This window comes from Cyprinodon tularosa, unplaced genomic scaffold, assembly GCF_016077235.1.
Source record: "Cyprinodon tularosa strain WSP-4 unplaced genomic scaffold, ASM1607723v1 ctg812, whole genome shotgun sequence".
Taxonomy (NCBI): domain Eukaryota; kingdom Metazoa; phylum Chordata; class Actinopteri; order Cyprinodontiformes; family Cyprinodontidae; genus Cyprinodon; species Cyprinodon tularosa.
This window is the reverse complement of record NW_024039577.1, coordinates 215,656-229,269: the sequence shown is the minus strand read 5'-3', so window position 1 is coordinate 229,269 and position 13,614 is coordinate 215,656. Positions and strand designations below refer to the sequence as shown.

Genomic DNA, 13,614 nt, shown 5'->3' with positions numbered 1-13,614 from the left:
TATTGCTTGGAAGATGAAAAATTGTTTTTGGCCATTCAGAAGTCAGGCTTAGTTTTACCTGGTTTCACCTGGTTTAAATTCTGTATAAAATCTTTAAGGAACCTTTTGTCTTTGAATTATTAAGCCTTTATAGGGCAAGTCACTTGCACAGCCCTTAGAAATGGAGTCATCCCCACCCCACCCCGTCCATCAGTGACGTCTAGAAGCACAATATCTATATCCAGCCATTCAGCAAAGATCCTGCTACATGGCTGTAGATCTTATTTTGTCATTTTACCAATTAGATGAGCCCTTGAGTGATGTATTACTACTGTAAATTAAGATGAAAAAAAAGTTAGGATGTCAAGAAAAAAGGTAAAAAGCTAATTGAAAAGTTAAACAGTAAAGTTAAAAGGTTAATAAGCCTCTAAGGTTATGTTGTACCTAAAAAAAAATGTGTTTCTTTTACTCTCAGAGTGTTTTTCATGAATTTCTTATAGAAGCACTTTTTTATTTTTCTTGATATATGCAGGCAAGTTGGTGTTTCTTGTTATTACATTGACATTCATTTATGCCATCAAAACATACATATTTTATGAATGTTACAAAGGTAATAAGGTCTTGTCCTTGATTCCAATAACACGCTACAAAAATGATTTATAAATTTGAGAATATGTCTTAAAATAAGTATATTTACCCTTAGTTTGAGTAGGTAAATAAGAAAATCTCACTGTGGATGGAGCATCTTTATCCTTAAAATCTGATTATTTATCAGATTATTTGATATTATGCACTTGAAATAGGAGACTGTATTTCCTTAATTTAAATGTAAATGTTCTTACTCCATTTGCAAAGTGTCTCACTTACCTGCTCAATTCAGGAAAAAATGCACTTATTTTAAGAAACATTGACTTAATTAGATTACAGTTTTTTGCAGTGCCCTCTTGCTTGAAATTTAGATATTTAAAGCCTTTCACTGATTAATTTGATTAACCCTATAAAGTGTTAATCAAATTATCTGAAAAATAATCAAAAGATTAATTGATTAGCAAAATAGCTGTTAGTTTTAGCTCTATTCCCTAATCATCACTGACTCAAAAAAATATCTCTGCACTAAGTAATCTTACATCCTTTTTCCTTCCGCTCAGCCCTGCCTTTAAATGCATGATAAAAGCCTGCTCTGTTTTTCTGTTTTTTTTTTTTTTTTTGCTGCTTAACCTCCTTGTAGATTTGGTCAAGGCCTGTTTGACAGCTGTCATGTTGGCAGACTTCAATATCATACAGGTCATAAAACAACTTTACTGTGGGTGTTTATTTATTTTGCTTGTGTAACAAATGAATCATTATCTAACTAAATAGATGAGACATTAAACACTGCTAACATTGTAAAGCAGCAGCTACGCCCCCTGTCCTTAATTGGCAAACATGAGAAAGATGTGTAAAGCATCACAGTACTTTGGAAAAAATAAATTACCTCTAATGAGTTCCCGTTTCCATGGGGTGTAAATATGAGGCGATGGAGGCGTCCGTCTCACAGATGTGATCCTCATACATGTCTGTATGATTATAGCTGACCACCATTAAGAATCTCATTGAGAGCTTCAAACAACAGGAATGGTAACAAGAAAAGCTGGATATTGACATTATCCTGTGCAGTATTATAATCCACATCACAGCCAACAGTCTGGGAGAGATGCAAAGAAAAGGCCTTATCTGTCCTACCATCACATCCAGAAACAACTAGAGTTTTTCAGACTGTTTCTATCTACTTTAGTCAAGTGAGGGTAGAGTTACAGTTTATACATAGATTATGGATAGATGTGTATTTATTTAAAGTGGCATGCATTTTCTTAGAAAAGCTGATATTCGATCTGCTTGTATTAATGTAACCATTAGAAATGAGAGCTAAAGAAATTTAGACAAACACTCCATCGTTTTAGTTATGAGGCCCCAAAGACAACTTGTAAAAATCCTTAAAAAATATCTGGATCTGTTGATTAAGACTGTTATAGTGACATGAAGAAGTGTTCTTTGAAGTATTCAAAAAATGAAATGACCTGAGGCTTTTGCACAGGGCCTTTAAGCTTTACTGGTTTGGATTGAATTCTCTTATCTTTGCTCTGAGAACATGCAGGTGCTCCTGTTGTACATTAGTGACAGTAATCCCTCAGTGGGAGGAGGGTTTATCCAGTCCAGGAACGGGCGGATGTGGAGCTTAACCCCTTACAGTGGATCACATGACTTCACAGCTGACCATAAATAACAAAAAAGATCAGCCATAGGGATCAGACGGTCACAAATCCTTAAAAGCAAACATACCCTGATCTTGTCTATTAAGAGTCCAGTTGTTGTTCTTTTAAAGCTTGCGTTTTGTGTCACACAGATTGTGTGATTTGTCAGAATGGTTTTGGTACAATTTTACCTCGACTGCGCTTCCTTTTAGCTGTAAGATTCACATAAATATCTCTGTATATGACTTTATTATCAGTGCCAAGAAAAATGAAATGCACTCTAAAATATTTCTACTGTTGTTTGAATTTTATTTTACACTTTTCATTTCAAACGTATCTTATTTATTTTCAGTATATATAAGGAGGCAAACAAAGTAAAAACAGCAGATTTAGACTAATACATGATGGATGAAAATGTTAAACAACTCAGAACAGAAACAAAAATGGGCGTGAAATGACCAAAACTTTAAAAAGATGTAATAGCAAATGTAATAAAGTTATGAAATTATTTTATACATATTATCTGATTAATTCTAAAGAAAACCAGTTTGGCTTTAAAGCTAAACAGGGCACTGATCTTTGCATATGTACATCTTTGCATTCAGATATACAGAGACTTATGGCTAACTGGTACACTAACCAGACCATGTAGGTAAGAGGAAACTGTAATGTTTCATTCCTATTTGATGTCAATTACAGGGGGCCAGGGTGAGGTCAATGTTTTTTCATGGGGGCAAAGGAAAAAAGCCCTGATCAAACAGATGAAAGATAGGAACTTTTCTTAATGTAGGTAAAGCTTCCAGCTGACTGTAACTTCTAAGGGATTCTTTAAATGAATTGTAAAGGAGAAATATTAAATAGATCCAAGGGACGAATCAGTCGAGGTATTTTCTGTTCATCAAACAAAATTGATTTAGTATTACATTGCAAAAATAAATTAAAATAAATAAATTTGTCCTTAGTTTGACAAGGTAAATAAAAAGGAAAGAGTATGTTTGCCTTTAAATTGCAATTTTTGCTGTTTTTGTTTTCAGTACATTAGCAGGGACCTGTTCTACGGAGGCCCTGGCCCCTGTCTGCCCTGTCTAGAACCGCACATGTCAGCAATTTCTTTAAACGGGAGGGAGGGTTCCCATCAGCTGTTATTTTAATTTGTATGACCGGTCTCAGAAGCTGGAAATGGTGATATTGTTTGTTTTATTGGAAATCTTTGAATAAATTGTATTATTTATGCAGATATTCCATTAAAAATGCTGGTCTTCAACAGCTGCTGACCATATCAACGCCATAGAGGGTAGAGCAGTGGTTTCAAACCCTGCTCTGTATGTACCTCTGTCCTGCATATTTTAGATGTAAACAGTTGCCACACATCCGACTTGTATAAATGATCGAGAAGATCATTCAATTATTTGAATCAGGTCAGCTGGAACATAGTCATACAGAATATGCAGGGCAGGAGTACCTAAGAACCAGGGTTGGGAACCACTGGTGAGGTGCATGAATACAAGTTCAATGCTTGTAAGAGTGCTTTCAGAATCTGGCGAACTAAAGAGGATAAATATAAACATTTTAAGAATTCAAATGTCAGATAGTAAGGTTGGTGTCAGTGACAGAATAACAGATCTTGGTCACTTCATCACAGTGTACCTCACATAACATAAGGAGGCACGGTGTTCCCCGGGTGCTGCTCAATGGCAGTCCACTGCTCCCTAAGGGGATGGGTTAAATGCAGAGAGTTGATTTTGTTGCTCTGTACTTGTGACAGTGTAATGACAATAAAAGCTATGGGAAAAAGGGTGCACGTTGTACCCTCAGGTCATCATTTGAGTTGTGCTCAGATGAGGCTAAACATTTTCTCTTTACACCACTTTCTACTGCACATTTGTGGTCAGAGTATTAAAAGGTGTGTCTGAAAAAAAACAACGGTTACCTGCAACGCTGCCTTAAGAGTAGGCTACTTCTGAAAAGACAGAAAAAGTGCAAGTGCAATGTTTGTGACAGCAGGAGGCCACGCTTAGAAACCTCATGCTGAAGTTTATGTACTATTTAAATGAATGTGAGAATTAAATTATCATGACTTTAGAAAAGCAACAGTTGAAATCATTGTAGACTGTGGAAACACAAAGACCTCCACCACCATGTCTAACTGTTGTCATGAGTTTACTTTCTTGGAAATGTGTTAGTTTTGCAATGGAACAGCCTCTAAAAGAATCCCTCTTCATTTGCCTCCTAAAAGGTTTATCATTGAAAATCCAATTTTTTCTCTATTTAATGTTGACTTTAAGTGCTGACGTTCCTGTGACTACTTATTACATTCTAATAATACATGTTCTACTGTTTCCATCTGATTACAGTGATTGCAAGTCCCTGTGTCATGTTCCCCTACTTTGAAAAGAGAACTATTAAGTCCACTATGACCAATTCTAAGTCGAGATATGACTACCTCTTCTTTCTGCCTTCTATTTGTACAACTATTACCCCCCACAGTCTTTTGAATTTTATATAGATCTCTACTAGTGTCATGATTATCCCAATGTTCCTGCCAAACCATACAGATTTTATTCTAAATTATAGATTTACCCTCACTTTTGCTTAAAGGAATAGTTAGGTTAATAATATCTTATTTTAAGGCCTGTTTAGCTAATATATCTACCTCCCAACAAGAGCCGGAATCCAGACAAATTGAACAAAACATTGCTTATTATGAAGCTGAACTAATAGGTGATATATATCTATAATAAATCTAGTCTATAAGACTTGCCAGATTTAATGCAGCTTGACTATTTCCTTCCCTAACATTATCATCAAGCAACCATTCTAAAGCTAACATAATGGCTACGGAAGAGGATTAGAGCCACTGAAAAAATAAAAAAATATAATATAATAAAAATATAATATATATAATATTTAAATATTATTTTAGTTTAATATGGGAAAAAAATCAGAATTCTGATTTTAATCTCGGAATTCTGACTTTAATCTCAGAATTCTGATTTAATCTCAGATTTAATCTCAGAATTCAGTCTTTTTCTTAAGAATTCTGACTTTAATCTCAAAATTCTGTCTTTTTTCTCAGAATTCTGACAGCTAACAAACATTTTAGCATCAAGCTATGTCTGTTTTAGAGACCAGCTCTCGTTTTAATGACCTTCTGCTCCTCCATTAATGAAATAGCACTGGGGACCCCTCGGGCACGTAGAAAGTTGCCTAATTTCGTCATTTTTAACCAATGTGTCACTAGCCCTCCCAAATGACCCACATCTTTGTCAGTGAAGCTGAGTGCTCCCACATCTCTTCCTTTATTAAGATCCAGAATTCTAAGATTAAAGTCGGAATACTGAGATTAAAGACGGAATTCCAGGAAAAAAGCCAGTATTCTAAGATTATAGTCTATTATAGAAAATCAGTAAACGTTTTTGTTTGTTTAGTGGCCCTGGTCCTCTTCCGTAATGGCAATTAATTCAACAGTAAAACCTGCTAATGATCTGTTATACGTTGAGCTCTCTTATATCTACTAGCTATTTAAAAAAAATAGCGCTGGTTTCTACCCGGTCGTTATAGTGTGTGGGACCGGAAATGTGAAGGGAAACGGTTCCGTTTCTGTTTTTACTCCTGTGTTTTCCACCATGAAGGAAACAACCATGGCTCCTCCGGTGAACCTGGGAGCTTTGCTTCAGGCTGAGCTCCAGGAGGACGCTGCACACCGGGAGGAGGGGCTGTGTGTTGTCGGTACCTTCGGCAAAAGCAGCGCGCAGACCGGACCTTTGAAAGAGTCCATCATCAACACGCTAACGGACAAACACATATTCTCTCTGTTCGGGGGGCCAGAGGATGAAGACTCGGAGGATAGCCACATCGAGGCTTACTACGACCAGGAGAACCGGGTCCTGTACCTACTGTTGTCCTCCGTCTGCGACAGCCGGCTGCTGCTGCGGGCATGTCGGTCCCTGAGTTCCGGGGTCAGCCATTCTGACGCTCACGACTTCTGGAAGGACCTGGAAATGCAGCACTGCCTGCACCTGCTCTTCATGTTCTCGGTGTGCCATGTCCTCTTGTTGGTCCACCCCAGCCAGACCTTCGATGTGACCTACGATCGGCTCTTCAGGGCCCTGGACGCCCTGCGGCAGAAGGCCCTTCCTCTTCTCCGGGCTGCTATCAAAGACTGTGCGGTGTCCAAAGAGTGGAAGCTGAACAGCAGACCCTGTCCACCTAGGCTGCTGTTTGTCTTCCAGATGAACGCAGCTCTAAAGGTCTATATTTAAGGTTTCAAACTACCTAGCATTTGTCCTCCAATGTGTTTATTTAAATGGATCTATTTGCTCTTGGGTTTCTAAGACTCTTCTAAAGGTTTTCAAAGTGGACAGGGTTCCTATGCTGTCTGGGAAAGAAATTTCCGTATCCTTCAGGTCTGAATAAATTTGAAAAAAGAGAACAGAGATCTAATTAGATTTCCTAACTTAATTCTATATTATTGTTTTAAAGGAATGACCATCCATTCCCCACCCTATCTATTACTTATCCAACTTTCCTTGTCTTCATAGTTAATAAACCTATGGCTATAGATCAGAACTAGGGCAAAATTGACACAAAAAGCAGAATCTAAATATTTGGACATTGTTTATGTTTCCAGTTAAAATTTGCATCAGGTTATTTGAATTTTTCAAAATAAAACCTTAACCCTTGTTTTGGGGGTTTTCTCGTAGCCTTGTCCCAATAAGGTATGGAGAGTCGTTTTATTAAAAAATAAATATATATATATATATATATATATATATATATATATATATATATATATATATATATACACACATAAATGGTATTGATAGACTTAGACAGATTTATTAAGTCATTTTGTACACAAAAGTGTAAACAAAAAGAAATTTTGTTAAGAACAGCTCTCTAGACTATTTCATTTTTAAAGTGCAGCCTTGATAACAATAAAAAATAGCATAAAAACAATAATGTAAACATATGAGTGTATATTTTAAGTTCTAACATTTCAGTTTTTTTTAAATTAAATATAACAAAAAAAAAATATTTAAAATAAAATCATTATTAAAGATTCAATGGAATAAAAAGGTCACCAAAACTATTATTTTATCTACATTTTATTTTTCAAGATTTATTTATTCACTTCCAGATTTATTTACCCCACAGCCTCATTTGGAAATAAGAACATGAAATAAAAAGCTTAAACTGAAAAACATGCTTCAAAAAAATAAGTCACTGAAATATGTAAAGTCGCTTCCAAAATAAAAGTCTCATAAAATAAAAGTTTATTTTGAAATAAATAAATTAAAATAAGATCATGTGTTTAAAAATATTTAGTGTTATTTTATGGTGAAATATGTATTAATATTTTATACAAGTTAACTTTATCATTAACATTTATTTATTTATTCATGTATTTATTTATTCATGTAATTTTAATGAAAATACTATCCATAATAAGGAAGCTATCTTTGTAGTTGTAAAGCATCTGCAGATTCAAGGTTTTCCAGAGCTGTGATGCACAATAATTAACAGCTCACCTCTTCTCCTTCCTCTTAGATCAGATATGAGTCTGATTATAACCTTCAGGAAGGTATTTTGACAGGTCCAGTGGTTCTCATTCTCTCTGCTTTTTTGGTCTAAAGGTCTCTGGGAACGGCTCAGAATCTGGAGGAAACCCTGATAAACCTAAAAAGCACTCCCCAAGGAGGCGCCTGCAGCACGCTCTGGAGGACCAGATTTACCGGATCTTCCGTAAAAGTCGGGTCCTGACCAACCAAAGCAGTAACTGTTTGTTCACGGTGCCGGCCAACCAGGCCTTTGTCTACGTGATACCAGCAGCACAACCGGACCCGGTGAGCACTTTGCTCGGCCAGCTACGGTCCAACTGCGTCTTGTCTGAACAGGACCCTGCCCCGGTTCTGACCGGGCCGAGGAGATACCAACAGATGCGACGATCGGCTCGGCCGCCCAGCAGCGGGGGAGACTCCAGCAGCATGTCCATGGGCGGCCAGCTGGTGGACTTCAACCTAAAGGAGTTCCTCTGGCAGCACGTGGAGCTGGTCCTGACCAAGAAGGGCTTCGACGACAGCGTCGGCCGCAACCCCCAACCTTCGCACTTTGAGCTGCCGACCTACACTAAGTGGGTCCAGGTGGCTTCCAGACTCTACCAAGTCCTGATTACCAACACAGACGAGGAGCTAGCTGAACTAGCCACCAAGGTGCAAAGCCAGGTGAAGGTTCTGGATGGGTTTCTAGATGCCGACACAAAGTTCTCTGAAAATCGGTGTCAGAAAGCGCTACCACTAGCTCACAGTGCCTACCAGTCCAACCTCCCACACAACTACACTACAACAGTGCACAAAAACCAGCTGGCACATGCGCTACGGGTGTACAGCCAGCACGCCAGGGGCGTGGCCTTCCAGCGCTACGCACTGCAGCTTCACGAGGACTGCTACAAGTTCTGGAGCAACGGCCACCAGCTTTGTGAGGAGCGGAGCCTGACAGACCAACACTGTGTGCACAAGTTCCACCTGCTGCCTCAGCCAGGTCAGAAACATTTACCAATTCTCACAGGAAGTTTGTTTTCTGTATCTCTGATGCATCTAAAAAGTTCCAAAATTCAACAGAGTTTGTAATGATATATTCCCAGGTGAGAAGCCCGACATTGACCACAACCCGCCCATCATGAATCACAACAGCAGGGGGCGCTCCACCAGCTCCTGTAACTGTGGCAGGAAGCAGGCTCCTCGGGAGGATCCATTTGACATCCAGGCTGCCAATTATGACTTCTACCAGGTCAGGAAGTGCTCTCTCAGGGACACTAGTTATGTAACCTAATCTTAAAAAGGGGATTGAGCGTTGGGTTGAGCAGTTCTTCTTTATCTTTAATTACATAGAAGACTCCCAGATGACTGCAGAGACAAACTCTTCCCCATAAAGCATAAAAACTAATTTATATTAGAGCAGCAATTCTGTCTTGTATCTTCTTTAATTGTTATTGCCTTAAGCCACCCTCTGGTTTAAAGAATGCTCATTCCAGATGTGTTGAATTGATACACTGTCAACTAATCCTTTGTGTATGATCCATTCAGTGATTTCTAGACTAACAGAAGGAATTTAAAGTATATTCGCTGAGCTACATGGAGCCAGTGGAAGGACTTCACAACGGGGCTGAAGAGCTCCACTTTCATAGTTCTAGTGAGAACATGGCCAGCAGTGAACTTTAAAGGCAAATCTCACTTTCTGCTCCTCCATATGAAGTTTTTAAAGTGATCTTTTAAACTGAAAAAAAAAACATCTCCATGATTTGTCCAGAAGAACCGTTAATGTTTCTATAGCTTCTAACTCTTCTGGGAGAGTCTTGGATTTTATGGAAATATTACTGATTCTGGTCCATCCATCTATTTATCCTTTATTCCTCCCTTTCATAAATCCAGCAGCAGATGGCTCTTTGTCAGGAACGGCTGTTCTAGTTTTGTTCTGCTGTGTTTTTGTCGTGTTTAGGTCCTAGAGGAGAAATGCTGTGGGAAGCTGGAGAGGATCGACTTCCCTGTCTTTCAGCCCAGCACTCCTGACCCGGCGCCAGCTTCAGACCAGGTTCAACGGCTCCCATCTGAAGCGTTGGGGGATACAGAGAAACTGAAAGAACCGAGCACCGCTCAGAGCCACACGCCAGGGGACACAAGCCTCAGCCTGGCTCTCAGCCTGGGCCCGTCCACCGACAGCCTGGGGACCTACGGGGACGGAGACGGGACCGAAAACCCAGTCCAACCAAAGAGGCCGAGCCTCATTGACCGTCAGCCCTCCACGGTGGAGTATCTCCCCGGCATGACGCACTCTACCTGTCCTAAAGGCCTCCTCCCGAAGTTCTCCAGCTGGTCTCTGCTCAAACTGGGCCCAGCAAAGTCCTACAACTTCCACACTGGTCTGGAGCAGCCAGGATTCCTCCCAGGTTCCTCCTTCCTCCTTCCATGGGACTTGGTTATCCGCTCCCGATCAGAGGAGGACACGGGACTGACGGAGCCTCTGGATGGCGGCGCCTCCTCTTGGCCAGCTCCAAACAAGAGCATGGTGGGGAAGCGGGGGAGCACCGGGGGCCTCGGCAGGAACCGCAGGCGGGACGACGTGGCTCGGGTGTTTGTAGGGTTTGAGTACGAAGACAGCAGGGGGAGACGCTTCATCAGCAGCGGGCCTGATAAAATAGTAAAGGCTCTTGGACCAGGGGGAGCCAAAGATCCCGCCACCAGGGTGCTGAACACAGACATGCCTCTGTATGTTCCATCTCCATCCCAGGGTAGGGGCCTGAAGCCGCACTTCGCTCAACTGGCTCGTCTTTTCATCGTGGTGCCTGACACTCCTCTGGAGATAACCCTCAACCCCCAGGTAAGCAGCCTGAAGGGTCTGTCTCTGTTTCAATATCGCAAGCAGTAAAGGTGCTTTTAAAGAGCTCATTGTCTTTTGCTGCTCACAGGTTCAGCCCGGACCCCCTCCCTGCCCGATCTTCCACCCAGAGCAGACTGAGGTTGTATTGCCACCCGATGGTTTCTGGGTGCTCCGGTTTCCTTATTCCTACGCCACAGAGCGCGGCCCCTGCTTCCCCCCCAAGGAGAACCAACCCCTCAGCAACTACAAGGTGCTGCGAGGCATCCTGAAGGCCACCACGGCCAACCCCCCACCCCCATGATACGCTCTGTTACAGTCCAGATCTGATGGTTTAAAATCACACAGAAACATCTTTTTTTATTTGAGAGAGTTACAGCTATACAATTTCTGTGTTGGTTGACTGTGGTGATCAATGTTCTTGGACCTTTAAATCCTCCTCTGTTGGTGTTCTGTAGTAACTGAGTAAAAAGCTCCTTAAATCAGATTTATCCATCTGGATGGGCTGTTGTTTTGTTTTTTCTTTGCTGCAGCAGTTCAAACTCTTTTCCTGCAAAGCAAATGAACATTTCTAGGTTTTAGAAGGGGATAAATTATGTTTTTTTTAACATTAGTGAAAACTTTTTTTTTATTATTGTGGGGAGAATTTAAGAGTAAAAATGTAGATGCCAGAAATGCAATAGTAGTAGACAGTAGGGGGCGCTGTGATGTATCAATTGTGATGTGATCAATTCGTCGATGCTCCACTGGGTCAGAAACTGGCTTCCTATCTTTCAAAACTCTGACTGAATTTAAGATAAACGCTAAGTTCAACTTTTTCTTTCATCAGGGTTCTAATGTTTTGGTTTCTGTTCATTTACAGCGAAGTCAACCATTCCTTTTCCTGACAAAGACATTTGAGCAGCACTGATTAGCTGCTGGGTGGATTAGCACTATCAGTATGCATGTGCAGGTTTCTGAGGAACATTATGTTCTCATTAAAATTTAAACTTAATGGTTTGTTGCATTAAATTCCACATGTTGTCCAGTAGATGGACCCACTGCTCAGTTTGAGACCTGAGAGCCTTGAGCCCAAATAAGGCTTGGGTGTTTCCAGGGCTTCGATGCAGTCGATCCAAACCATGATCTCCTGAGTCTATTTCCTGAAACGTCTGATTTGGATGTAACCTCCTCAGCACATTGCCAAGATTTTTAGCCGGAGCTCCTTATTCATCTTATTTATTTAACCTGACCACAGGTCTGCAATCGTTAAATCTAAAGAGCCATTTTGGTCCAAGTCCAGCTGAGGAAAAATAATTTAGAACCCCTAAGATAATAAACCCTAAAATAAAAAACACTGCTTATGATTTTTCTGTTAAGAGTCTGATATAGTAAAGCTGTTACAATTTCGAACAACCAACTGTTAATTTGTACTTTTAGCTTTTAAAATAAGGAAAAAGATGTTTCAGAAAGTTGAAACGTTGATTTTCTTCCATAGAATGTAATGATGAGAAAAAAGACTCAACATAATTCCAAAGCTTTACAAGAAAAGCAGATGTAAAAACATGTCTGGTTCTTTTAATGTCATTTTGCTATGAAAATGATATCAAATATTCTTTTACCAAACTTTCAAAAGCCTTTAAGACGAGCATTTATTATACTACATTAGTTGCTTCTTTATATCATTCTAGGCGTCCATTAAGAGCCACAGAGGTTACAAATAGCCACTTGTGGCTCTTGAGCTGAAAATTGCTGACACCTGCTCTAGGCAGTAATTAACTGCATGTTGAGCACGGACATAGGAGTGAGAATGAAACGTAACAGCTGACGTGGTAGAAATATTGGAAAAAAATGTCTAATTTAGCCTAACAAGTGTCTTTAGTAATGCTGTTGAATCAAAGGAAGGATTGCTGATGCCCGTCTACAGTGGTTATTGGGTGAGGAAGGGTACGCATTCCTTCATGTATTTTTTTAACAAGGTATAGAGAACAACATTGATCTGTTTTTTTATTCTTGAGGGACAGTTCTCAGAGTATTGCAAAAAAGGAAAAAACACTTTAAGTATTAACAGATTTTATTCCAGTCATATGAAAAAAACTTTGATAATAAGCACAAATTAAAGAGAAATAGAAATGAACCAAGGCCTGGACGACCACATAGCCAAATGAGTGATAGCAAAGAGTAAGGTCGGTCGTCAGTATTTATCCTCACCCAGTCAGGTTGGTGATGTTATTTGCAGCAGAACACTAAAATTATGCACACACACACGCTAAGTTTCCTAAATAAATAACAGGAACCCACAAGGTCCTCTTCTAACATAAATGCAGATGGTTATTATGATAAAGCAACAATTGGAGCATCTGTCTAACTGACTTGCAAGTTGCCACATCAACACTTTGCGCCAAATGTCCACGGAGAGATAAAGCGGGGACATGTGCTGCTCAGCATGGAGCTGGCTGCTGGATGTCACAGATAAACAATGAATAGTAACCTTCAGCAGAAATAAGTCTTAAATTAACTAAATAACAAAATTAACCCTCATTAAAACAGATCAGTAATCTGCTTGCAACTGGTAAAAAGTCTTTTGGGTACCTTTTAAAAATGCACTGTGACGGATCCAAAGGGAGTAAATTTACTGTCCTCCTAAAACTAAACTTTGAACACTCCCAGAAACGATGAAATGAGGAGCTCATTTATTGATGGTTTCTGGAATGTTTGAATTGAAATAATTCAATTTTGAGGAGGTAATAAACCGGTTAACCATTTGTATTGAAGGAGTCTGGATTGCACAATAATCATCTGAGTTAGGATGATTTAAGTAGTGATGTTTTTCACACCAAATTTTGATAATATTTTTCAAAAGAGGATTCTAGAAATTCCTTTCGACCAGTCACATAAAGGTAGAGGTTAGAAGAGATTTGAATATTTATAGATTTAGTTTAAACCAAAGCAGGTGCTTTCTCATCAACAAAGTAAAATATTGCTGCTCTCATTGGAGCAGCCCAAACAGCCATCCATTTTCTCCCACTTAGTCCTTGTCAGAGTCGCGGTG

General features: G+C 39.7%; 1 protein-coding gene across 1 annotated transcript; it reads left to right on the top strand.

Annotated features, from left to right (window-relative positions):
- Window positions 1-5,779: 5,779 nt before the first annotated feature.
- On the top strand, window positions 5,780-11,577 carry smg8 (SMG8 nonsense mediated mRNA decay factor). Its single transcript, XM_038271946.1, has 5 exons — window positions 5,780-6,460; window positions 7,847-8,750; window positions 8,854-8,999; window positions 9,708-10,586; window positions 10,675-11,577. The coding sequence occupies exons 1-5, from the start codon at window positions 5,837-5,839 to the stop codon at window positions 10,885-10,887; spliced, it is 2,766 nt and encodes a 921-aa protein (XP_038127874.1). The 5' UTR covers window positions 5,780-5,836; the 3' UTR covers window positions 10,888-11,577.
- The last annotated feature ends 2,037 nt before the right edge of the window (window positions 11,578-13,614 follow it).

Excerpts from the sequence above, each read along its gene's own strand:
- smg8 (XM_038271946.1), top strand. The coding sequence starts at position 5,837 with ATGAAGGAAACAACCATGGCTCCTCCGGTGAACCTGGGAGCTTTGCTT. Across the intron at positions 8,751-8,853 it reads CCACCTGCTGCCTCAGCCAG|GTGAGAAGCCCGACATTGAC; the intron begins GTCAGAAACATT and ends ATATATTCCCAG. Across the intron at positions 9,000-9,707 it reads CCAATTATGACTTCTACCAG|GTCCTAGAGGAGAAATGCTG; the intron begins GTCAGGAAGTGC and ends TGTCGTGTTTAG.